Here is a 27,432-nt window from a genome sequence, read left to right on the forward strand (position 1 = left end):
CTAAGCTCGTGGTAGATGCATTGGATCGCAGACGCGAGACCTCGAGTGGCACGTGTTGCCTGTGGTCGAAATGGCATCGGAACGAGCCCCGAATCATGTAAAAAGCCAAGCAAGGTTTGAGGCTGGGTAATCCACGGGTGACCACCGTGCATTCGAGACAAGTATTGTGGGCGCTGTGGGGGAGTAGAGGGCAGTACAGCTTAAATCCCATGGTGTCCCCACACTCCGTCCAATACCCCAACCCTCACCAACCCGCACTGACCGACCAGCGAGGTGAAGTATGGTCTAAAAATACCTCATGGCCCTCAAGGCATGGTGGGGGGGGGGGGGTCCTCATCCAGGAGTGGATTGACAAGAAAAACCAGGCTGTACTGTACAAGTGCAAAATAAAATCCTGTTTGGATTTATAATATTCAAGAAGGGCAATAATGTAGCTGTGGTGGCAAAAATTGACAAGTAGAGATGAGTGACCATCAGGGCCACTAATCGCATGGGCTTAGCGTTTCGAGTTCTCTGAGATAAGCTCCCAAGTTTCAAATGTGGTAGCTCATAGTAATGACCCTGTGGCGTAGGTAAATTTCCACAGCGCGGGGTTCTTCATTGCAAGGCTCCGCGGGGTCACTGGGTGGCCCCTGGTGGCCTTTAGTGCGGCCTCGTGATCGTGGGGCCTCCGACAATCCACAACATGTGAAGACCCCCCCCCCCCGATCATCGTGCTGATGTCAAACCCAGCAATGGTTTCAAACGCGTGGCGGCCCTCACGCTGACGATGTCTTATCGGCCAAAGTGGGCCCGCCCCCCCCCCAACCACCTGCCCACACCCCACCTCTGAACATGAGTGAAGACTACCGCCTTCAGATAAGAGACTCCTCGGCACTCCCCCACATTCGTCCGTTTCATGCGACGCGATCAGTCACGTGCGCGCTCACAATGGCCACGCTGTTTCACAGCCGTCGCATCAATCGACCGTAGCGGTGCCACCGCGGTGGGCACGCCGTTGAGTCGCGGCCCCCCCTCCCCACCTCACATCGCGACAATTCATCAAATTGCCCGCCTGTAAGGGGGTAGGGGTGAAGGAGAGCATTTGCACCCACGGGTGTTGAAAAATAACCGGCGAGTTAAACAGCAGCAGCAGCAGCGGTGGAAATCATCACCCCCCTCCCGCCCCCCCGAAAAGTGGCAGATGAAAGGCAAACTTAGAGGCCGGTGCGGTGCTGAGTCGCCGCCTTGTACTGCACAGGGACAGCTGCCACTGAGGGAGGTTCCCCCCCTGTCGAAGCGAAATGTTAATTACCTCGCCTGGTATACAGGAGGTCGTGGATTCGATCCCGACCCAGACGCCTGCTGGAAATTTGGAGTTTGCGTGTCTCTCTCTCTCACCGTGGTCGCGTGGATTGGTTCTCCAGGTCCTCCGTGTTTTTCCCTCCACATTTAGAATCAACATGTGTTGAGAGTATTTGGCTGCTATAAATTCCCACGTGGCAAGCCACTTCGTTGAGCTTTCATTTATGGCCAGATCGCTTCTGGGAAAAAATAAACTGTATATCTCATTGTGGGCCTTGTCTGGGAAAATGTTTAAAAATAACTGTTTGAGATGAGATGTGGTGCAAGGTGCTTTTAGATGCTATGGCAATTCAAAAATAAATAAATCCAAGTTATTATGATTATTAGATATCACCACTGCACGCCACATTTGAATTGCTTCCATACTGCCGCTCTTATTTTTGTACGGCTTCATGTAGACGCAGAGCAACAACTTACAATTTCACATGCAGGCGGTGTCCTGAGTGAAACAAGAATAAAATATTTAGAAAAGTTGAAATATCCCTGTAGATCTCGGATTCACATCTTGCAGACGGTAAAAGTGCAGCCCTGCAAATGTTCTATATCACGCTGCTGCTGCTGCTGGCGGAAGGGACTACATCGTCTTGGCGAGACTTTCGCCAGACGTCTTTGAAAACTGTGAGAGTGCACACACTTTACCCCACCGCACGCGTCCTCTCCGATCGGCCACGTGTGTGTGTGTGTTGCATGTGCGTGTGTGTGTGTTGCACGTGTGTGTGTTTGCGTGTGCCACACGACGAATTTTTTTTCCCACTCGAGCAACAATAAGCACTACTTGAGTTTTCGGAGTAACCGTCAAACTTTGATATCGTCCCACGACGATCGCGCTCTCGGACCATAACACGTGTCGAGCGCATCGACGATCTGGATATCCGCTTGGCTTGCCACCGAGCCAGTGCCCTTTGAGGTTTGCAGTTTGATTCCCACTACAGCCCACGCGCTAAACTTCTGCAAAACAGACTGCCTTGCCCAAGCCCGGCCGCGGTCCGTGGTGAGAGACCCTGTGGTATAATTTGCAAGGGTTAGGCCATTGCATGAACAGTGAAATAGCCCTCGTCCCGAATTTCGCAAGTTACCTGTGACTACGTTACAACAACAAAAATTAAGGAGCATGTGTGTTATGCTCTCGCCCGGGGCATCCCTTCCAAAAGGGTTCACCCGCATCGATATATCTCTAGACTGGTTACGCAAGAGAATCTCAACCTAGTCTCAAGACTCATCTTCATCACGCGACGGTTCCCGCTACATTGCGACGTTCTACGGATGCGCCTCTGCATGTTTGCACGTGATGGGGAGGAACACCGGAGGTGACGAAGTCGCCGGGCCAACGGCCATGCGTACAAGAGGGGGCCACTCAATTTAGACACAGGCCAGCAGCCTCCTGTTGGTCGTTCTGCATTCGCCCCGGGGCGGGGTGTCCTGCGGGTGGACGTTGTTCCACGCGATAACTCTCAACCGCGATCCACCAACCCCGCTTCGAAAAAGCCGGCTCCCACACCTGAGCAATAAAGTTGCGCAACCAGATCACTCTGGTGATTAACCTCAAACATTGCCTGTGACTGCTTTGTCCGCATCCGAGCAGGTAGTTGTGCGGTCAGGACGCGTCTGGCCACGCCCTTTGTAGCCTCGCCCCGCCATTTTTCTCCTTAGCTCCACCCTCCCACCACACACCCACCCACCTACATCAGGACCGTAACCAATCACAGTTACAAAATGTGTCACGTGGTGAAAGATGCTGCTACAAATCTCTGAGCAGATCCCTTTCAACGCGTAAGTGATTCAGCTGCATGCAACCGATTGCTCAGGTGTTGTGTGCCCGGCCCGAAAGCATTTCTGGGCCACGGACGTGCATGGTCCCACACTTCAACCCAGCGGAGCGGGTGCATCGATGCCATCGGTTCATCCATAACTACGGAATCTTACACTCACGGTGCACCGTGCGCATGTTTATGATGACACACCGTGCCGTCCCCGTGTGCATCTATTATCTTTGCCACTCTCGACCATCTTGCGTAGTTCACGTGGCCTGTGCAGCCACTTAAAGGGGATGCTACAAAGCACCTCCGAGTTAAAAAAAAACAGAATCGTGACAATTCTCAGGGTAGGGGAGTAATTCTTACAGGTATACCTCGTCATAGTGTACAGGGGAGCGATTGCTTACTCAACAAGTCAGCACAGGTGATATGCAGTCAGCAATCTGCTGGCTACTTAACCCTTTCCCGTTGCCAGACAACTGCAAGTTGCAAGGTGGTTGTCCCATTCACCACTGAATCTCGGAACACACAAGCGGTTCAGCGTACATTTTATTTAGAGAGGCGTAATAGCACCGCTGCTTTTAAAGACATTGTACTCACCGCAGAGAACTGTAGCGACACGACCGCACTTTACGATAGCTAGCGCCAAACTGTGCCACACAGTCTCCCGCATGGCCTTGTGGGAGCCTCGGTACCGATGAAATTATTTTACTTTCGTTTTTATTCCGATTCCGTTCTAATGACGTACACGGACATCATTGGCACGGGAAAGGGTTAATACTGCGCTACCTATAAACCACATATCTCCACCACCACTGCCATCACCGCCACACAGGAGGATTCACGCAAACAAAAGTGGCGACAAATGCTGTACTTAGACCCAGTCAAATGCCTTCCCCTCCTGCTCTCCCACCCCATCTCCCTTACCCCCCCCCGACCCCCCAACAAACATCTTTGAGCTTGGATACGGCCGCCCCTACAATAAACGAGCAAAAATCCTATTATCCGCGTCGATGTGGGTAGGGGTCGCCATTGTCAAAGTCATATATTTCCGCAAAAAACCATGAAAGTAACTCCTCCTCTTGTCTGCGTGGTTATCCATGGATAATCACGGACATTAGGGTGATGATGATGGTGATGATGATGGTGACGATGAAGTTGCCACACCGACGCCTTTAATACGTGGATAAGAGGACGTATGTTTAACACGTAGGCTGTCACGACCGATATTATGCATAATAAAGGGTTTTTTTGGGTTAGATCGTGTTAGATCGTGTACATATAAATGTGTCGTTAAACCCGCCACCACCCGACACAGACAATTAGTAAGGTTTGTCACGTAAACAAAACGTGCCAATTAGTTACTGGTACAGCACACCGCTGTGTTGGAGAGTAACCCCACAACATTTACGATTTGTGTACGTTTTCGCTGGTGATTACAACCAGCCTCATCAGGAGATAGCCGGAGTTGTTTAGAAAGTCCTCCTGTTTCGGTACGTACTTATGTTGAACTTCTTTCGCTCCCTACTTCACCTACCGTGCTCATCGGAGGTGCGGGAAATCACCTTCACATCACTTCCCAACTCAAGCTTTCCAACGCCCTGCTGTAGTCTATACCAAGGGTACCCCCAGTGGCAGCTGTCCCCGTGCCGCACCAGCAGCACCGGCCTGCAAATGGGCGGCAGTAGAGGGCGCGGTTGCTTCCTGGTTTGTCTCCAAATTATGGATAATCGGAGTTATTGAGGCCCAAACAAAATGAGTGTTTTCCGATCAATTCTGCGCCATGGAAAACAGTTGTAGCGGACAATCTGATGGCAGATTATAATAGGAGTTTCGTTGAACTAACGGTGAAGCTAGGTACTGTTACCGTCTCTCTCCATGTCTCTCGCTGCATCTCCATTTCTACGGCTTGACCGCATCTCTGTGTCTCTACCTCCGCTTGCCTCTTGCTCTTCTTGTCTCTGCGTAGCCACCTTGTCTCTCCGTGTCCACTTTTCTGCAAGTCTTCGTGTGTGTTGCCCTCTGTGTTTGTCTCGATATGTGTCTGTCTCTCTCCAATGCCTCTCCGTACTTTGCCTTCCCGAGTCTTCTGTCTCTGTCCGCGCCTCTCTGTATTTGTCTGCATGTCTTCCCGTGTGTCTCACAGGCTTTATCTTCTGTCTCGCCTCATGCCTTCATATCTGACTCCTTGTCTATCTGGGCTCTTCTCATTCTCCACCCCACATCCACTCCGACACCGTGCAGCATCCCCCTGAAACTGATTTCATTCCCGTCGCCTTCAGCTCCAGGCGAATGATGCCCCCCCCCCCTCCTTCGAGAAATATGAGAATCTTACAACACACGAATGCACGACCGGTTAGAAGGGAACGGGGGGGATGGGTAGTCTGGAAAATACGAGGACACGTCACGATGAGCTGCCTCCGGCAGTTTGAAGGCTGCCTAATTCACGTCCGTCTCCGTCGAAGTGAACGATGCTACGAGTATACCTACCAGAACTTGATATATACGTAATTTGTATAGTATTTGTTTTTTTGACAATTGCTATAGTCTCCGTCGTACTCACGCCGTCGCTTTAACGAAGGCGCAACCCAAAGAAGCGAACCAGCAAGCGCACGTGACGCCAAGGGACGCTACCCAACGGCCCGTTTTGTGTCCGTTCGGCAAGGGGATTTGAATCGTAGCCGATCGTGAAAGTGCACTTTTAATTTTTTTACTTTTCCTTTTGTCAAAAAATGTTATTCCAATGACGAAATCGCGTTACGTGACGAGTATCGATTTGGAGCACTTTTGACGGAGAGCGGTGTTTAAAACATCACCCCCCATGATGAAGAACGTCCCGCGGAAGGGGACTTCACAGAACTACTTCTGACGTCTGCTCCGTTGACTCCTATCCATGCTGTGCCCTGTTTGTCACTTGGCATTCACACCAAATATTTTTGAGTCCTCAGAGATTGAGCTCTTGGCAGTGGCTAATGCACTATGCTATGAACTCGGTGGTCCCAAGATCGATTCCCCAGCCGTGGCTAATGTCAATGAACCAGTAGTTCTGGTTGCTACCTTTACCAAAATGAACTGACCATCGTGGTGATGTATGGCCCAACAACTCCCTTGACAGACCTGGCATGGGGTAGGCCTTCGATCCAGAAGAAAATTCGCAAAGGCCTGATAATAATTCCGTTTGCATTCATATTTAAGCATGTAAAAAGGAGCTACAAATGCATCGTATGTTGGCACAATAGACTGGAGTATATAATTTGGCAGGAAAAATGGTTGTGTGTTCAGGAAACAATTCGGCTTCTGAAGAAGCCCCCTTGCATGTGGAGCGGAACGTCAGACGTCATGCCGAGTGGTATGACCCCGAGAACGTGAAGTCTCCTTGACGGAAGTTTTAACTTCGCCCCTGCACCGATCGATGGGGTACGGACGTCGCGACAATCGTCCACGCTAAGCTGGGAGCGCTCGTTTTGGGGTTGCGCCTGCCTTTACCGACGCATAACACACTTAGCGATTTGTTGTATTTCTTTCTTTCCCCCAAGCGACTTTTTGTCCCGTCGCGCCAAAAAACACCGCGACTTGGACCGCCTACTCAGCCGACACCAGGGAGCACTCACGTCCCGTCCTGGGGGATCTCGGTCGGGTGACACGAACGGGACATGCATCACTTGGTCCTTGTCCTAAGAACGGCGATGGCGGCAGCAGCAGGGGATAGAACTGGGCAACGTTGGCCGAGGCCGTTATCGGCGACTGTCGACATCTGACCCTGCCGCGACCGTCCGGCGGTCAAAACGAAGCTGACCTCGACCGCACACCTCAGCCGACGTCGCAGAAACGGCGGTCGGCAAGGTGAGGGCTTACCAACCAACCCTGTGGCCTCGCCCCGCTTGCCTACTGGGTTGACTGCCACCCCTCTGACCCGGTTAAAGATACACAGTGCACACATGCGACACCGTAAGCGAATATACGACGCGACATCAGCGTCCTTCCATGGTTGTTCACTGCGTACAACCTGGACACTGGTGTTGATGCCCTGTGGTCACTCACGTCTACGGTTGCCACCTCTCCTGGTTTTGCCCGGGATCGCCTCCTCTTGGTTGAGGAGGCCCAAGCCGCTGTCCGGGGAAATCTGCGAGTCTTCCCAGGACATTAAAAGTCCGAGTTTTTGCCAGTTGTGTAATAATTATAATATGTAACGATACACCACTCAAGACGATGAATTTACATGTCCTTCTCCCCTCTTGGTATTGTATGATATTATTCCCATGGTATGTCCTGGTTTTTTTTGTGTTCCTCAAGAGATGGCAACCGTACTTGTGTCGCTCAGCATTAGTTGTGGAGGTGGCTGCCCTGGGTGGTGGGAAACGATCGAAGCAGACCGAGAGAGTCGGGCCGGTCCACACGTTTGTTTGTGGCCAATGCCACCTTCATTGATCAGAAGGTCGGCAGAAATGTTCAGTTTTGTCGACAACTCCACGTCAACTCCTTCTTGACCTTTCGAGTAACCTGCCCGGCCGGTCGACAACGAAACGAGTGAGGAGAATTTGCAAACAGTGTTTGCAAATACCTCTGTGATGTCGCTTACGAATACTTTACCGCATCCTGACGACTTTGCACCATCGCAAAGCCAGGTCGCTCATAAAAAAAAAATCGCTAAGTGTGTGTATGCCCGCGATCGCAAAGCCTTCACCCACGGCTCACACCAGCGTCGTGTTGCTGATATCGGTGAGCCTCCATCGAGCCTGCGCCGCCTTGAGTTCACGAGTCACGCCATTCCACGGCCGGGCGTCTCCAGACACCGGCCCATGCTGATTGGCTCCTTGCCGGTCACGTGATCCCATCGTCGCGGTACCCGAGCAACCGCCGCCAGCAGCCGCCATCTTGCTGCTGAGCAATGAGAGCGGATCCATGTGATGACGCTGTTGCTGCTGCTGATGCTGCTGCTGCGGCGGCGGCTGTTGCTGCTGATGGTGGTGGTGGTGCTGCTGCTGGTGCTGCTGCTGCTTCTGCTGTTGGTGCTGCTGCTGCTGGTGAGGCTGCTGCTGGTGTGGCTGCTGCCTTCGCGATTCGGCTACGATGTCGGACATGGAGGCGGTTTTGCGACGGCTGCCGCATGACTCCGCGGGGACGTCGACGAACCTCTCGCGCCCATTGTGCGGCGGCACCCGCTGGTGGTGGCGCGGGTGTGGCAGCGATGCGCTCAGGGTGCACAGCTCCTCGCCGGCCGCCCCCCCGGGCCCTGCCGCGGCGCAGTCATTCGCCGCCAGCGTGAAATCGTCGCCGTTGTCGTCTGACCGCCCGTGCTCGCTCAGCGCCACCTGGTTCCAGAAGCTGAGCGCCCGGGCCCGAGGCTCGGGCCTGCAAGCCGAGGCTTCGGCCTGCAGGCCCGAGCCCGGTGGCTGTTGCTGCTGCGGTTGCTGGTGCTGCTGAGGGTGGTGATGCTGCTGGTGCTGGTGGTGCTGCTGCTGGGGCGGCGGGAGCGGCGGAGGGGGCATGAGGGTGGCCGGGGCGCGGGGGACCCGGGCGGGAAGCTGGGCCGAGCGGCGGGCCGCAGCGAGGCCGTGTATTAGGCCCGAGGCGGAGAGTAAAACGCCGCAGCCCAGCGCGCCGGCGCACGCCAGGAAGGCCGGGACGTCCAGAACCAAGAAGGCGTGCAGGGACAGAGCTGTTGTGGCACAGGGGGACAACATCGCAAAGTCTTTTTACTTGAGGCAGTGAGTTCAGTCGAGGTAAAAGTGCGACCCGGCAACTGCTCGCTCACGCCGCTGCTGGCGGAAGGCCCTCACAAGTAGAGAGAGCTCTCCAGAGGGTATTTTGGCCTACTATTCCACGCTAGCCAAACGTCTCGGAAGCGGTGGGAGTACCCAATCCAGGCGATCGACTAACCAATGGCGCTGTACCTATTTACGGTGCTAGGCGGACAGATACAATTGTGGGGAGGGGTGGGAGGGAGTAGGAGTGGGATGTAAGGAACTTGCAGCACCGTTTCAACTATTACAAGAGGATTACAAACCGGTGACACTCTGGAAGTCCAGAAATGATAACCATTATGCCGCAGCAGCATCATCCCATACCTGCATCTCCAATTAGCACGGTTGGCTACATACGGTGCGAAAGAAGTTCAATGCAGACACGTCTTAATACTGCCATTAAAATTAGGTCAGACGGCTTCTACTCCACTGTCCTCTGGGACTTTTCTTGTGGGGAGTGTGGTTGGGGTAGTGGCTGGGGGGCCGATGTCTATTGTTTGCCACCTGCTGTCTGCTAATTGGGGCAGTAATAGCCCTTCTGTTCCCCCCAGCCCCCCATGTGTCACTGCCTATGCCATAAATTATTCTGTGACATCATCTTCCAGGGTGGTTAATTGATTGACTGATGATGTTCATTCACTCAAGGGAAGCCTCATCGAGAGTCTCAAGGCTCATCTTGTGTGTGTTTTTTTTTAAAGAGGGTTTCGCTGAGTCCGGCAGCAGCAGGAGGAGGACAACGCCGCCGTGCTTGGTTTTTGTTGTACTTCCAATCGAGATTATTTGGCACGTAGCTCTTCAAACGTGGACCGTGATGTGGCCTACGCTGTCTTGGAACATACCCACGGGGACCTTGAAGGGCCACGTGCTTTACGACTAAAACACCGGCGGTGTGGACCGGGGTGCTCGATCCACGAACCCCCGAAGCGTACGTGCGTATGTGTGTACGTGTGCACGGTTGGCATAAGCCAACCGTGCTAATCGGAGGCACGAGGGATGGAGGGAGGGGAAGGACAACAAACGAGACATGGCGAACGCGCCAAACGCTTGGCCTCGTGTCACCGGGGCCCCCCACGCGGCGGTAGCTGCCGGGGCACGGCGATGTCGTGCCGCGATTCGACGCGGGTGAATGTGCGCGTCCGGCGACGTGACGCCGACAAGCACGGCTTCAAAAAAATTCGGGAATTTTTGGGCTAATCGTGACGAATTATGGTGAATTTTATTACCTGCGGTGAAGGAGAGCAGAGCGAGGCAGAAGAGAGCCATGGTTACCAAGCGAGCTTTCTGAGTGCTCTCCACAAACCGCTGAGCCCTGAAAGAGACGTATCGCAGAACAGCGCTGCATCACCTCAGCCATGGCGTCAAGGAGCATGAACCATCATCACGCAAAACTCGGGTCGTCATCCTGGCGATCGAACAAAGACCCGCATCGCACGGCGCTTTCAGATGCGATTTCCGCGGCCGTCCGGAACGCTCTTCCTTCCTGTGCAAGGAAGCCACCGGGAGCTATGGCACTTTTAAATCGTCTAGATTGAAAACTCATTTCTCTATAAAGTTATTTTTGTGTATTTAGTCTGTTGTCCTTCCCCCGCACCTCCGATTAGCGCTTTTGGCTATGTACGGTGCGAAAGAAGTTCAACACACACACAGGGAACGACAGTGGCGAGCAGTAACTGTGGCCGACCGCCATTCAAGCCGCCATTACCTGGGAGGCTCAAATGGGACATGCTGTGCCCTTTCCCTCCGTTAGCCCCACCCACTTCTACATAGCCCCGCCCACTACTCAGGCAGCCCCGCCTACTTTACAAAGTTCAGGCCACATTTACATAGCTCCACCCACTTATCGGGTAGCCCCGCCCACTTCTCAGGTAGCCCCACCCACTTCTCAGGTAGCCCCACCCATTTCTACATAGCCCCGCCCACCCAGTCAGCCCCACTTACTTCTACATAGCCCCGCCCACTCCTCAGTCAGCCCCGCCTATTTCTACATAGCCCCGCCCACTACTCAGGAAGCCCCACTCACTTCTACATAGCCCCGCCCACTACTCAGTCAACTACACCTATTTCTACATAGCCCCGCCCACTACTCAGGCAGCCCCGCCTACGTCTACATCGTCCAGACCACATTTGCATAGCCCCACCCACTTGCCGAGTAGCCCCGCCCACTTTTGATGTAGCCCCGCCCACTTATCGAGTAGCCCCGCCCATTTTGATGTAACCCAGCCCACTTATCGGGTAGCCCCGCCTACTTTTGGTGTCGCCCCGCTCACTTATCGAGTAGCCCCGCTTACTTTTGATGTAGCCCCGCCCACTTATCGAGTAGCCCCGCCTACTTTTGGTGTAGCCCAGCCCACTTATCAGGTAGCCCAGCTCACTGCGAGATTATTATGGGCGCCACGGTGGTTAGGAGATGTTAACACCCTTGCCCCCTATACAGGAGGTCGTGCGTTCAATCTCCACCCTGACGCCTGCTTATTTGGAGTTTGCATCTTCTCACCGTGATCGCGTGGATTTCTCTCCAGGTCCTTCGGTTTTATCCCTCCACATTTAGAATCAACACACGTTTAGAGTATTTGGCTGCTATGAATGTCCGCATGATGAGCCACTTCGTTGAGCCATCATTTGTGGCCAGGTCGATTCTGAAAAAAAGCTATATGGCTCAGTGGGCATTACCTGATCAAATAAAAATAGTTTATTCTGTAAAGTTCTGTAATGTCTCCTTCCACAGGCCATTCTATAACAAGTGGCGAATCACTAATCTGCCACTGTTCTGATATGACACTTAAATGTATGACAATATCATTGAAGTAAGAGTTGTGGAACATTTCAGAAAAATAAAAGTTCGTTGCCAATGATTTAATTTAGGATTTGAAGAGTGAGACCCTCATTCACAAGGATGAAAACCATCAAGTGGCAGATGCCTGGTCCCAGATTCTGGTGAGGGTTTCTGCGATTACTTTGACACGGCCATTATGAGTCCTGGAAAGCCACAACCTCTCCAAGTTGTTCCTTTATTTGCCATTTCAAATATGCTGACACGTGCACACACAGATACGCAGACAGACAAAAGACAAAGATTCACCGTATAGCCTTAACAGACTGTTGGGGCAAGTGCTGTTAGCGAGCAGCTATGAAGGCCGGCACAAGCATACGAGAGGGTGGGTGGGCCAGCACAACGCCCGGTCGCCTTTGTCTCCCGAGTGGCGATATACTCAATTGAGGCTGAGTCGACCTAGGGGAGCCCCAAGGCCGGTTCAAATAATCATCACTGGTGTTGGCCGTGAGCAGGACTCGAACTCGGGTCGCCGGCTTCGTGAAGCAGAGCGCCAACCACATCGCTCGCATTCCTGCATGATCATCACGAGATGATTCTATTGAATCCTCCACCAAACCCACAGCAGCAGTCACACACCCCCCCGCCGCCCCAACCCAAACCTCAAACCAACAATGGGTCCGCCTCTTTAATGCCTTACAACGCGAGCCAGCCTCCAGTGCTCACACCCCAACAAACCTCCTCCCACGACTCCCACCCCCCCACAGCTAGGAATGGGGGACATTGTCTGCCGCGTCTGTGTCGTCTGGCAGTGCGACGACCACGGAGCAGACAGATCGGAACAAAGCGCTCAGTGTGTGGAGAGCCGGGCAGCTGCTCTGACGTTTCCCATTCAGACGCTAAGACCCCCCATCCCCTCCCCCCCCCCAGCCATAGACGAATAGACTCTTGGGGGGGCAGGTGCTGTGAGTGGGCACTGCCAGCTAGGTTTGCGCGATATGACCTCGCACATCTCACTTTTATTACAGAGGCTTTTTTAGGGAGGTTAGATCGAGTAAATATGAATGTGTCGTTAAACCCGCCACCACCCGACACAGCCAATTAGTAAGGGGTTTGTCACGTCAACAAAACGTGCCAATGTGTTACTAGTACGGCACACCGGTGTGTTGGAGAGTAAACCCACTGCAACATTTACAATTCTAGTACCGTGACGTTTAACCGATAAATTTCGATTTAAAGCTTTCGTGACTGCAGGGATTCATCTTCTTGGTTCTTTCGGTAAAGTCACGTAGAATGGAAATAATAAAATAAAAAAAATAAAACATAATGAAATAATTCTCACGACGTTTCGGCCACAACGCAAGCAGCCGTCTTCAGGTGGAAAACAGGTCTCTTCAGGTGGAGAACAGGTCTCGACAGACCTGTTCTCCACCTGAAGACGGCTGCTTGCGTTGTGGCCGAAACGTCGTGAGAATTATTTTATCATGTTTTATTTTTATTATTTTCTTATTTTTCTTCTACGTGACTTAACCGAAAGAACCAAGAAGATGAATCCCTGCAGTCACGAAAGCTTTAAATCGAAGTATATGGTGATTTTTAGATATTTATTTTACCAGATGAGGCCCACTGAGCTGTCTAGCTCTTGTTCAGAGGCGACCTGTTAATCACAAATGATGGCTCAACGAAGTGGCTCATCATCATCACGTGGAAATATTGATTCGAAATGTGGAGGGGAAATCCGGAGGACTGGGAATAAAAATCCACGCGACCACGGGGAGAACATGGAAACTCGTACAGCGGGCGTCGGGTTCGGGATCGAACCCACGACCTCCTGTATACTGGGCGAGGGAGATAACATCTCCTAGCCACCGTGGCACCTCAGAGAAATTGAGCAGTTGTTGTGCATGCCCCGTGGCCGGGCATCCAAGCACCAGCCAGGCTCAATCCGGCGTTTAGCTCCTTAAACCTGTTGAGGCATTATTCATAATCACCTCGTAATTGTACCGCGCCGTCGCCACCACGGTATTCGCTCACTCTCGTCGAGACAGAACGACTCAGATGGCGCAAACGGGAAGGCACCAGCCAGCCGATGATCCGGTGCCAGCAATTTCCCGAGCTCTGCGGTCCTCTCTATATATTATGGTGCTATTGGCCAATCAATGAGGGAGGAAACCGGAGCACCTGAAGAAAGCCCACGCGTGCGAGGGGGAAACACTCTATCCCACACAAACGGAACAGGTGGAGTCCACACTGTCGCTGTACTGCCGTCTCCCTGCGAGCTACGGTACAGCGCCTCCTCGACGCCCTCGCCTCCACAGTGTTGGATCAGAGGCGATTGCCGTTATACATCACCGTATAAAATTACGATTCATATTTAGTTAGATACATTTCCAGCTGCTGTGTCAATCGGCTGCTGAGATGAAAGTTCTCGATTTGAAGCTTTCGTGACTGCAATGATTCATATTCTTAGGTTTTGTCGGCAAAGTCACGTAGATAAAACAATTTAAATTATTAAAAGTAAAATAAAAAATTAAATAAAATAATATTATTTTTATTTTACTTTTATTAATTTAATTTTTTTATCTACGTGACTTTACCGAAAAAACCTAAGAATATGAAAGTTCTCACCCGTGGCGGACTCGTTTGACCATACTGCTCCACGCTTCAATCTAGATTCGAAGCTTTCGTGACTGCAGGAATCCATACTCTTTGGTTCTTTCGGTAAAGTCACGTAGGTAGAAAAATAAAATAAGTCACGGCGTTTCGATTGCAACACAAGCAATCATCATCAGGTGGGAAAACCACAGCAAGATTTTTTTTCCACGCTTCTCTGTGCTGCTTGGTGAAGGGACGGGGAGCAGAACCCCACCGCTTCAGATATCAGTCGCCACTTTGCGTGTAGCGGAGTGTATCGACAAGCCGCGATTATTGCAACTCACTACTCTACGGAACGTCTGGCAAAAGTAAAAAAACATAACCAAGCTGCAGTGTGCACGGGGTTAGGGGCCGTCCATAAATGACGTCACGCGATTTTGGACGATTTTTGCCCCCCCCCCCTTCGTCACACGGCGTCACAAAAAGTCAGACCCCCCGCCCTCAAATATGATGTCACAAAGCTCTGCCCCCCAAAAAAATTTTAACATGCTTCAAATCTCTTTAAACTATTGTCATTGTAGTATGTATTTAATGTGGCGCTGCACTCTGATGTTCTAGAAGAAACATTTATCAAAAAGTATATTTAATTAAGTCGAACGTGTTGTCTATATTGATTTAAAGCTGCGCATTTTGATGTGACGTCACATTTCTCAACCCCCCCCCCCACCAGGTGCGTGACGTCATTTATGGACGGCCCCTTACTGCAAGATGAGTCCATTGCTCGCCGAGCTGCATTGGCTTCCGGTTGCCGAACGAATGCATGAAAAGGTCGCACTCGTTAGACACACACAGAGCGCTCGCTACACATTTACCACAATTACCTTGCTGCTGATCGCGTCAAGGAGCATAAACCATCATCACGCAAACTGCGGTCATCCTCGCAGCAGCGGCTTTTGTCTGCTAGCCATCGAACAAAGACGGTCACCGTATCGCGCGCTTTCAGATGCGATTATGCGGCTGTCTGGAACGTTCTTCCGTCCGATATTAGGAAGCACACTGGAGCTCATATTCTATGGTTCTTTCGGTAAAGTCACGTAGATAGAAAAAAATTACAATAAAATAATAAAATAATGACGACCGCTTGTGTTGCCATCGAAACGTCGTGATATTTTTTGTTCACTTTATTTTTATTACTTTATTTTTATTTTTCTATCTACGTGACTTTACCGAAAGAACCATAGAATATGAATCCCTGCAGTCACGAAAGTTTTAAGTCAAATTTCTCGCTAGAGCTGTGCAATTTTTAATCACCTCGACTGAAAAGTCATTTATTTCGAACTTAATTTTCGCGTTCAGTTTTTGGTTCTTTCCCACGCACCACCGATTAGCGCCGTTGGCTACGTACGGTGCGAATGAAGTTCAACGCACAGCACTGTGGCGGTTTAACAGCGCAGTGTGGGCTGCTAACCACTGCTCCACCACTATACAGCAGCGGCCAGAAGAACATTGGCCACGAACGGCTTTGCCCCCGTCGTGAGGTCGGGAGGTGGTGTCACGGGTCACAGGGCAGGGTTCGGTGGGCACCCTTGAGTGCTCCTCTGCTCGTAGACGTTGGGAGCATAGAAGTACAACAATACAACAGCAGTGCTTATCTCCGTTCCTATGGCAGGGGCAAGTCTGCTCGTAGGACAGCAGTAGATGCACACAGTGGTAACTCGTTTATCTTCCCAGGAAGGGTTATGATGATGATGAAATTGTCGCTGTTCATGTCACACCAGCGAGTATGTGTGTCTGTGTGTGTCTGTGTTAGTGGGGAGCGGTAGTGTAGCGGTTAGTGCACTGCGCTACGAACCCTGGCGACAATTATCTAAACCGGTCCTGGGCCTTCCTTAGGTCGACTCAGCCTCAAATGAGTACCTGGTGCGGTGTGTGAACATCGTCACTCGGGAGACAAAGGCGGCCGGGCGTGGTGCTGGCCACCCCACCCCCTCGTGTGCCGTGCCGGCTTTCATAGGTGCTCGCTGTCAGGACTTGCCCCAACAATCTGGTGAGGCTATACGGGGGATCTTTGTCTTTTGTTGAATGAAAGTGCACTTGTGATTGCAGACACGTAGGGGAGTGCTGTGGTTGGCGCACTGAGCAATCCACCCAGGTGACACGCGTTCGAATCCCGCTCACGACCAATATGTGAACCGGTTCGATGCCTCCCCTAGGTCGACTCAGCCTCAAATGAGTGCCTGGTGCAGTGTGTAAACATCAGCACTCGGGAGACAAAGGTGGCTGTGTCGGCCTTCATAAATGCTCACAGACAACGCTTCAACACTTGCCCCCAAAATACGTTTAAAGACTATACGGGGTATCTTCGTATTTTTACGTGAGCGTGTATATATGCGTGTATATATGTGTGAAAACATTAACACGAGTGTATGAATGAGTTATTTTATGTTTGCATATTTGTTTATATGCATGCATGAGTGAATAATGAACGTGAGCGCGTGAATGCAAATCAATGGATGTGTCCGTGCGTGTGTGTGTGCGCGTGCATGAATATGTGTGTGTGTGTGCCATTGTATAAATGTATATGCGTGCATGTGGGTGAATGAATCAATTCGTGAATGCGCGTGTGATTCTAAGAATGCGTGCATATATTTGCACGGGAGTGTAAGAATGCTTGCGCGCGTGGGTCTGATTCTGTACGTGTGTGTGTACGCGTGTGAACGAAAGGCGTGCGCGTGTATGATTCTACAAATGTGTGAGCGTGCGAGTGAATGAATGCGCTCGTGTGCCAGTGATTGAATGAGCGCGCGCGTGCGCGTGTCTTTGTGCGCGTGTGTGGGGAGCGGTGATGTAGCGGTTAGCGCGCTGCGCTACGAAGCTGGCAACCCGAATTCGATTCCCGCTCACGGCTTATACCCAGTGACGATTCTCTGAATCGGTCCTGGGCCTCCCCTAGGTCGACTCGGCCTCAAATAAGTGCCTGGTGCGATGTGTTAACATCGCCACTAGGGAGACAAAGGCGGCCGGGCGTGGTGCTGGCCACCCACCCCCTCGTGTGCCGTGCCGGCCTTCATCGGTGCTCGCTAACAGCACTTGCCCCAACAGTCTGTTACAGGCTATACGGTGGATCTTTGTCTTGTTTTGTGTGTGTGTGTGCGTACAAATGAATGAATGACTATATGCACGTGTGTGCGAGCGAATGAATGCGCTCGTGAGCGCATGCGCGTCTTTGTCTTCGTGTTCTGCGCTACAAACCCGGCGACCCGAGTTCGATTCCCTGCTCACGGCCAACACCGCTGACGATTATCTGAATCGGTCCTGGACGCCCCCTAGGTCGACTCAGCCTGAAACGAATACCTGGCGCGCGGCGCGCGTAAACGTCGCCACTGGGTGATACAAAGGCGGGGCCGGTCGTGCCGGTCTTCACAGGTGCAACTTGCCTCGAAAGCCTGCTGAAAGGCTACCCGGGCGACCTGTGCCTTCATCTTTGTCCTGCTTGCGTGCCTGCGTTCCTAATGCGGCGCTGCCGCATGGGGAAGAGGCGGCCGCGGCCACTCGCGATGCTGCTCACGTCGAGACTTAGCGGGAAGCACCCCGGAGCCACGCGCGCGCCCCCCAACCTCCTCCCTCCCTCTCTCCTCCTCCCCCAGAGCCCCCCCCCGTACAGGGACGCTCGTCCGTCAGAAGGTCCACGCGGTCTCAGCCACCCGCACACCTCATCACTCCCCACCAACAGCACACAACTAAGTGGCGGTGGCGTCACCACGACGCTTGTGCCAGGCTATGTGCACGTTGAGGCAACGTGAAGTGTCGAACGCCCGCTGGCAGGAGGTCACGGGGCAGACCCAGATGTCACAGGTCGACTGACTGAGACGACTGGCTGATGCACCACCTGTGCCCCCCTACTGTGCCAACTTGCTGTGCTTTAGCCACCCGGCGCTCCGCTCATTGTTGTTAGCGTCGCTCCTCTGCCCTCCGTTGTTGTTGGAGGGCGACTGCCTCCAACTGCCCAGTAGCGTCCTTCACGAGCCTCCTACACAGAGGCCGATCTTGACACCGCTGGGACCAGTCATCGGCAAGTCCACTCAGCTCCACATCCTCCTGTACCACATCACTCCATCTCTTATCTAGCCCGTACCGCGCCCGTTTAGCCCCCTCGATCCATCCGAACAAAAACTGTTTAGGCATGCGGTGGTTGGGCATGCGGGCTACATGGCCCAGCCAACGCAGCCTTGCCTGCTGGAGAAGCTCACCGGTGGGATTTTGTCCAGATCTTTCAAGGGTTTGTGAGCTCCTCACACAATCCAGCCTGGTTAAACCCAGGAGAGATCGTAGGCAGGCCAGCCTAAATAGACACACACAAATATCCCCCGTATAGCCTGAACAGACTGTAGGTGCAAGTGCTGTTAGCGAGCACCTATAAAGGCCCGAACGGTACACGAGTGGGTGGGTGGCCAGCACCACGTCCGACCGCATTTGTCTCCCCCGCGCGTGTGTGTGTGTGTCTGTGTGTGAGTCTGTGTGGGAGTGGTAGTCTAGCGCTACGAACCTGGCCACCCGAGTTCGATTCCCGCTCACGGCCAACACCAGTGACGATTATCAGAACCGGTCCTGGGCCTCCCCTAATTCGACTCAGCCTTAAATGAGTACCTGGTGCGGCCCGGTGTGGTGCTGGCCACCCACCCCCTCGTGTGCCGTGCCGGCCTTCATAGGTGCTCGCTAACAGCTCTTGCCTCTACAGTCTGTTAAGGCTATACGGGGGATCTTTGTGTGTCTATGTGCTGTTGGTGAGGTCGCGGTTAGTGCACTGCATTTGTCTTCCAAAGCCAATGAGCACTGACGCATTCTCACTGGAGTAAAGAATAAAGAGACACTGGGAGTGTTCAAATTATAAGTTCTTCAACGACACATCCATATTTTGCGCCATGGGGTTTCTCTGGCTACGAGACTTTTCACCTCACATGGAAATGCGCAGAGCTGGGTTCGAGATCGGTATCGCGAGTCGATGGTCTCAGCCTGGTCACCAATGACTGCACAAGCAAAACTACAATACATTAAATTTGGTTCTGCACTTTAATTTAGCAACAAATGCCAGCTCGGAGAATTACAAAGCATATGCCAGCTCTCTGTCATGTGGCAAGCTCTCCACTATTCGTGGCAGAGCAGTTGGGAATGTTATATCCTTCTGCTGTGTGGACCAGATATCAATTGAAGGGGTCTCAGTGGTAACTCTGGGATACCCACTTCCGTGGGGCGTCCGCCAACACAAATGGTTTGCACGGCTCTGTGAGAGATCCGAACGGATTCGCCACGCAGGTACCTCATTCCGACGGCACAATCGGGTTAAAAGAAACATTCAGAAGACGGACCCAAAAACGAATTGCACGAAGATAATTAGCCAGACATCTGAAATGCAGGGCCCTCCTGGTAAAGAAGTCTTGAGGTTCAGCAAATCTAAATATAAAATATAATCAGTTAATATAATTAAGGCCATTGCCTGGCTTAGAAACTCCGATGCTCCGGCAAAGCGTGAAAGTTCATTACAGAGGAGGTGGCAGGGTGGACGAAGGGACAAGAGCAGAGTCGCCTGTGAGTAAACGGTGTTCTCAAGGGTAGCGAGGCGATGGTCATCAATGACTGCGCACAATAAAAAAGAGAAACATGACGTAAAATTTGTGTTTTTTTTACTTAAATATGGCAAATTTCCAGCTTTTGAGAATGAAAAAGGAAAATGTTGGGATTGACTTACGTGTGGCGAACACTCGTCATGCCAATCCTCGCGGCAGGTGCGCCACTCATCGTCCACCCGGGGTCATCTAATGCGAGGTCAACTTTGCAGTGAGTCGAAAGTGGTGGTCCTATAACGAAACTGGCCTTAGCCATGGGAATGTGGAATGTCCAACACCGGCTCAGGACCACTAATGCATTGCCTCATGTTTATTTTAGTGGGGACGCACAATGGTTGGAAAGAAACTTTAATAACTTAGAAACGTGCTGTAGATAATGAATCTGGAGATAAAGATGATGGATGTTGCAAGAAACCGTGAGGGAGTGGTGTGAATATTATTATTGTGGCTGTGGAACAATGATGACGAACATGGAGGTCGTGGTGGTAGTGGCGTAGCTTCATTTTGGACGCGTCAACATTGGTAACGATGATGATGAAGATGACGGTGGCGATGGCGGTTCTTGTAAGTTATAGAGACGACCATGGGGGTGATGATGTGCTGGCAGACCAATGCTCCCTTCTAGACCAGGTGCCCGAGCCGCCTTGTACCGCACAGGGACAGCTGCCGCTGGGGGGGCCCGTTTCGAATTCCGTCGAGGTGGGACGCGGTGCAAGTTCGCTCGTCGCGTTTCGAGCGTCCGGAGACGTCCCGGCGTGAGGGGGGGCGGCTCAAGAAGCAAAAAATCACCATCGTCACCACGATCGTAGAACGCAAGGGCAGGCTCCGAAAAATATCGCGGATGCGCCATGCGGGGGTGCCAGTTGCCACGCGTGGAGCACAAACTGCGGCAGGCTCCATCTTCCCATTACGAGCCCTTTCACTGCCACCGCAGGAAATGGACATCAAACCGAGTCAAGCCTTTGGCTAGGGACGGTGCGAAAGAAGTCCAACATATATACACACACACATTAATAGTACGGTACTGTCAAGGCAAGGGCCCTGTCTGTTGGATCAGGGTCCGAGTGTTAAAGGAGATTCAAATTAATATAGTAAGGGTTTACGTGACAATCCTTACTAATTGGCTGTGTTGGGTGGTGGCGGGTTTAACGACACATTTATATTTACGTGATCTAACCCAAACACACACCTATATTGTGGATGATTTGGTCGCGAAAGCCTACGTGTAAAACCGAGATTCGAATTACTTGACCGCATTCCCTGGATTATAAAGTGAAGTGGAAAGGAAGACGTATGCCGAATCTTGGGGTCATTTTGAACAAAGCAAAAAGAATGTGCGTGATAAATCTGGAGAATACGTTAACGATGGAGAGCCATCATCCAGAAGATGATGAAGAAGGCGCTGCTTGAAAATGGGCAAGAGATGTCTCGTGGAAGATTCTTTTGAACGGCTGGTGGTGGTGGTGGTGCCATATCACTTTGGTTTGACCATCTTCCGGGTGACGATTCTGGATAGCCGATTAAAAAAATAAAAATCTTCTGGAAGGCAATGCACTGTGGATGAAAAGGTGCACCAACAACTTTGCTGCAAAACAATAACTTTGCTGCAAAATACGTGGAGAAATGTGTGTCGGACAAACTGGAGAATGACGCACATTGATACCGAGTGGGCATTTCTTGTTTGCTAACCTCACAAGCAAGCAAACTCATTCCATAATAGAGGTGTTTTGGGTCAGATCGCGTAAATATGAATGTGTCACTAAACCCGCCACCACCCGACACAGCCACTTAGTAATGTTTGTCACGTAAACAGAACATGCCAATTAGTTACTAGTAGCACCACCGGATGTGTCGGAGAGCAAATCCACAACATTTACATTCATGCCAATGCAATCCTGCCCCCACCCCACCCACACAAAAAACGCCGCTCTTATGTTGAAGAGTATTTGTGTTTAATGCAACATGATTCATAATGAGTTTCGGTTGGATTAGATCGTGCAGCTGCAGTGTCGATTGTTTAACGATAGCCCCTCCACCACACGACGCAGCAAAATCAAATGAAGTTTGCCGCGTGGGCAACCATGCATTATTGATTTGGTTTGTCAGCAAAGCCGGAAGAATGCTGAAAAGGCGAGCAATTTTTTTTTTCTTTTTTACAATTTAGTGCAACGATTAGCTGGAGATTACACTCAGCACAGCGAGCTGTTATCCCGCGCCTCCGATTGGCACGGTTGGCTACGTACGGTGCGAAAGAAGTTCAGCATAGGTTAACAATAGCTCAACTCTCGCCTGAAAGAGCTTCCTCGTCCAGGCCGCTAAGTCGGTGCCGTGACGTCTTCGGCACAGCCATGCAGGTTAATTTAGCTTTGTATGCGTGTATGTTAAACTTCTTTCGCACCGTACCTAGTAGCCAACCTTGCTAACCGGAGGTGCGTGGGGAAGGACAACAAACTAAATACAAAGAGCAGTTCGAAAGAAATTAGTTTTCAATCTAGACGATTTAAAAAGACACAGCTCCGGTGGCTTCCTAATGTGTACGGAGCCAACACCCGCTCATCGGAGCTTTTGCATGTGATGCGCCCCACACATGGAACGATATTTCATCCGCTCCATTTTATGAAACTGTGCCCAAAGAGAGAAAAACCAAGGCAAGTTTTCAGTCAGCGCGTATTACCTGCGACGACAAATGGATCGGCAACATGGACGCAGAGCAAAATGCATTGGACAATAGATTTTAAAAATTGCGCAAGAAGCGTGGAGAGGCACACTAAACTATGTTCAGCTTTTTTTTCAGAAGCGATCTGGCCACAAATTATAGGTCAACGAAGTGACTTAGTGACGTGGGCATTTATAGCAGCCAACTACTCTGTCAACGCGTGATGTCGATTCTAAATGTGGAGGGGACAAAAGCGGGAGGACTCGAAGAAGAATCCACTCGACCACGGGGAAAGAAACGTCGCAAACTCCAAATATAACAAACAGCAGCAGATATCAGGCTCGGAATCGAACCCACGATCTCCGGTATACCAGGCGAGGTTGTTAACATCTCGCCTGTGTGGCGCCCACACGGTTGGAATGACACTGAAAGACGGAAATCGGAGCGCATTGGTCAGAGAACAAACGCTGAAACATCGTATTGGCTCCATTGGAACCTCATTTGCCAGTACAAAATATGATAATTGGTAAAAAAACTATAATTGGTCAAAACCCCAATTATCATATTATTTACTGGTAAATGAGGTTCCAATGGTGTTAAATGTTTACCCCGAGCTCTTATATTCTGATGGTGCATTGTCTTTGAGTTGTGCGCCTTTTGGCGTCATCTGGTCCAACCCATGTGAGACTAGGCTCTAAGGAAAGCTGTCTCGGGTTGGACCAATCAACTTCAAGGACAATGCAGACATTATCAGAGTTGTTTTTTGTTTGCATTATGACTGCAGGTATTGTCGTCTATGCAAACATGACTCCTTGTAAAAAGGTGTCAGTTTTGTTGCCGGATAGAAGGGTAAAAAACAATTATCATCGTATTGGCTTTTAAGAAGAGTAGGCTTTGGCAGAACACGCCACCAGAAGGCGTGACGGCCTGTGGTCGAGACCAACAACGGAATGCCAGCCCCAAGACAAGACGGGCAGCGACAGCGGCAGCTTAGGGAGGGGGGGGGGAGAGGGGGCTTCATCCAGCAGTGGATAGAACACTGCTGGTGATGTATTAAAGGTCTCCTGAATTGCCCGCTCGGCCAATGTGACTGCGGCGCATCTGACTTGAAGCTGCCAAGGATGTTGCCGTGGCGGCAAGGTCAGCAGGACGCGCCTGCTGTCCAGTGGATCGCGGGTTCCATTCAAAGCTACTTCTGAAATCCACTCACGTGAACTCTAGTCCACACTAGGGGCGCTGCTGCACTTTCCCACACGTCGCATGACAGTCAACCTGATTTTTTTCCCTCCCCAGATCTGGATTTGGCGAAATGAAGTAAAAACGAATCTGATTTCATGTGATGGGTGTTTTTTTTTCATGCAGCCACTGGTTTACTGGACCATCACCTCGCTACCCTTGGTGGTTATATTTGACCATACCTCACCACGATTGGTCATGCAGTGGCGGCCACGTGAAGTGTCGAATGCTCGCCGTGACCTACTTGCCGGCGAGCCTTCGACACGTCACGTGACCTCGAGATGCACCTAGCCTGGCACAAGCGCCGTGGTGACATCACCACCGCTTGGTGGCAAACGGCCGTTGTTGGTTAAGTCACGGGAGACGGGGGCATAGAAGTGCAGTACAAGGGCCACCTCTACATGTAAAGCGTGACTGCACCAGCAGTCTGTAACTGGGGGATGGGGGGGAGGTGGTCACTAAAGCTCTCATAAACACGGCGCATTGTGAACGAAACTTTCCAATAAAGTTGCATTGCTACTGGGGACTCGCCCGATAGAAAATCGGCCAAATTGACACAAAGACGTCCCCGTAACCTCCCACCCCCTACACCAGGGGTCGGCAACCTGCGGCTCCGGAGCCGCATGCGGCTCTTTTGAACCTTGACCGCGGCTCCGGGGCGGATGCTAGCGAGGGGAGGAGGCGCACTGTGACACCTGCTCTGGCGTTGCCGCTGCTGACAGGTCGCCGCTCCGCTCCACACTGCCCGCCCGGTGACAGGCAATAACGTTGCCGTTGCTTTGTCACATGTTTGGAAGAAGTAAAAACCTTCCTGGGCAGCAAAGAGCTCACCTTTGCTGAGCTGGAACAGCCAGAGTGGCTGGAAAAATTACATTTTATGGTAGACATGACAGCACATCTAAACACGCTAAATACAACCCTTCAGGGGAAAGGAGGCACAGCCCTGCACATGCTGGAGGAGGTTTTGGCATTCGAGCGCAAGTTGACAGTGTTTGTCAAAGATTTACAGAGAGGTACACTGTCTCACTTTCCCTCTTTGAGAGAGTTCAAACAAAGCCATGATACGATAAATTTGGAATATTTCAAGTCTGCAATCACCACAATGCAAAGTTCGTTTGGGAAACGATTCTGTGAGTTCAGAGAGGAAAAAACGACATTATCCTTCCCTGTCACTCCCCTGGCGATCGATCCATCCCTATTGAATATGACTGCATTTGCAGGTGTAAGTCAACCTGATCTTGAGATGGAACTGGCCGATATAGCCGACAAAGATATATGGGTGTCCAAGTTCAAATGCTTGACCGCTACTCTTGAGGATGTTGCCCGTCAGAAGGCCATTCTGGCTCAGAATCATAAATGGAGCGATATTGAAAACCTTCCCAAACAGGACAAACTTGTATTCGAAACATGGAATGCCATCCCCAACACTTATATAAACATGAAAAAGTATGCATTTGGAGTCCTGTCGATCTTCGGCTCCACATATGTATGTGAGCAGGTCTTCTCCAACATTAACTATATTAAAAACAAACATCGATCACGCCTCACAGATGACAGCTTGCAAGCCTGTGTGAAAATGAAGGTGACGTCTTACAGCCCTGATGTGCAGACACTGTGCACTGAGGTTCAGGAGCAAAAATCCCATTAACCAGGTAATTTAGCTATTAATTTGCAAAAATATATTTTACATTGTTAAGTGAAAAAGTCATTTTTTTATTCAGATTGACAGCTGACTGCACGATCCTGTATATAGCAATAAGGTAAGAAACAATATATGCAGTGTTATATTTGTTTTAAATGTTGCAATGGTTTTGCGGCTCCCAGTTTATTTTTTCCTTCGGAAACGGGTCCAAGTGGCTCTTTATGTCTTAAAGGTTGCAGACCCCTGCCCTACACCTATCTCCTACCGAGCCGCTACCGATACCACATTAAACCGTCTTGCCCTCTGGGCACCATGCTTTCCTGTGCGCCTAGCAGCGGCGCTGCCGCTATTCGTATTGTCATCACGCATGCACGGATGTCTAAATTAAATACTCCCCAAGCAAATGGAACGCGGCGTTACAGCATTTCGTACGTGTGCGTGGTGGGGGGTGGGGGGTTGTGTTTGCGTCACCTTCCTCGGTCAAATAATCACGACAACGACGAGCAGAACGAGAACGATATTGGAGGAGCCGCTGAGACTGACTCACCTGTGAGCGTGCACCATTCTCGAAGCCAGCAGGGCGTGTATGACACAGATGGACGCACAGCACAGGTTCAGACTCAGCGCCACGGCGGCAAGACACATGGCCGACGTTCTCATGATAGCAGCAGCAGCACCTGCAGCATTACCACTCTCATCCGTTTGCTGCTGCGGCTGCTGCTGCTGCTGCAGCTGCTGCTGCGGTTGAAACGCCGGGTACTGCAACTGCTGCTCCGTGTATTGATGCTGCTGCTGCAGCTGCTCGTGATGGTGCAGCAGGTCTTGGAACTGCTGTTGTTGGGGCGTTTGAGGTGGGTGCTGCTGCTGCTGTTGATGATGATGCGACGGCTGCTGCTGATGCTGTTGCTGCTGCTGCTGTTTCTCAGTCGCGTGCTGATGCTGATCGTCGCACCTCTGCTGCCGAAATGCCCCTTGCAGTTGGAAGAGCAGGGCAAGGTTGAGGGCTGCGGAGAGCGAGGCGGAGAGGCCCAGCAGTGTCCCTCCCAGGAGGGGGCCGGCCATGCGTGCCATGGTGAGGTCCACCCGCGTCCTCTCGCCTCCTCCACTCACACGGTGCGAGCGTGGCGGAGAATTTAATGCTTTGGGACGCATTGCGCACGGCGCGGCACCGCCGCTAGAATGACCCCCCAATGAATACGAGCGAGAAACCACCACCCCCCTTTGAAGCTTGGTTGTTCTCTCTCTCTCTCTTTAATTTTTTTTAAAAATATGAAATTAAATAATTATTGTCGTTATTATCATCGGAAGAAATCGTAATGCTGTTTAATTCGCTTTTGGAGATTAATGAACAAAAAAGAAACCCGCGCGTCCACCATCCAAAATCAACTAGAAATGCGCGTAAAACGTTGAGGTTTAAGATATTAACGAGTGTTGAGAAATTCAGGGTTGGCTGAGCAAAGGGAGAAAGCTGTGGGCTGAGCCGCGAGCTGGCTCGAGGTGGCGGCGGTGGTGGTGATGGAGGGGGGGGCCTTGGTAGGAGGAGTGAGTGGTGAGGGGAGGGGTGAGTGGTGAGGAGAGGAGGGGGGTCTGCACGCTTTGCATTTTGGAGAGAAGGGGGGGAGGTGTAGGAGCGGTGGCGCAGCGGTTAGCGCGCTGCGCTCCGAACCTGGCTACTCGGGGTCGATATCCGCTCACAACCAACAGCAGTGAAGATTTATGGAAACTGGTCCAGGGACCCCCCCCCTAGGTCGACTCAGCCTCGAATGAATACCTGGCGCGGCGTGTAAACATTGTCACTAGGAAGACAAAGGCAGCCGGGGGTGGTGGTGGTGCTGACCACCCACCCCCTCCCGTGCCGCACGCAAACCGCACTTGCCCCAAGTCTGCTCGGGGCTGTACGTGGTGATCGTTGTTGCCTCTTCGGTCGTTGGAGTTGCCGATTGTTTGGTGACCGTCGTTGTTGTCGTCCTTGTTGTCGATGGTGTCTGTTGCCGTGTTAACAACAAGGCCGTAGCCATGGAGTCAACATTTGGGGGGACCAAATCTTATTTTTTTTTACAATAATGT

General features: G+C 51.5%; 1 protein-coding gene across 1 annotated transcript; it reads right to left on the bottom strand.

Annotated features, from left to right (window-relative positions):
* Positions 1-3,022: 3,022 nt before the first annotated feature.
* LOC144945916 (uncharacterized) lies at positions 3,023-26,517 on the bottom strand. Its single transcript, XM_078874555.1, has 3 exons — positions 25,913-26,517; positions 10,066-10,151; positions 3,023-8,757 (listed from the first exon to the last, which is right to left on the bottom strand). The coding sequence occupies exons 1-3, from the start codon at positions 26,515-26,517 to the stop codon at positions 7,790-7,792; spliced, it is 1,659 nt and encodes a 552-aa protein (XP_078730681.1). The 3' UTR covers positions 3,023-7,789.
* Between the last annotated feature and the right edge of the window lie 915 nt (positions 26,518-27,432).

Source organism: Lampetra fluviatilis, chromosome 39, assembly GCF_964198595.1.
Source record: "Lampetra fluviatilis chromosome 39, kcLamFluv1.1, whole genome shotgun sequence".
NCBI lineage: Eukaryota > Metazoa > Chordata > Hyperoartia > Petromyzontiformes > Petromyzontidae > Lampetra > Lampetra fluviatilis.

Bases quoted from the DNA above. Each gene is read 5' to 3' on its own strand.
- LOC144945916 (XM_078874555.1), bottom strand. From the start codon at position 26,517: ATGCGTCCCAAAGCATTAAATTCTCCGCCACGCTCGCACCGTGTGAGT. The intron at 10,152-25,912 runs GTGAGTCAGTCT...CGTCTCTTTCAG, and splicing joins AGAATGGTGCACGCTCACAG to GGCTCAGCGGTTTGTGGAGA. The intron at 8,758-10,065 runs GTAATAAAATTC...GTGCCACAACAG, and splicing joins TCTGCTCTCCTTCACCGCAG to CTCTGTCCCTGCACGCCTTC.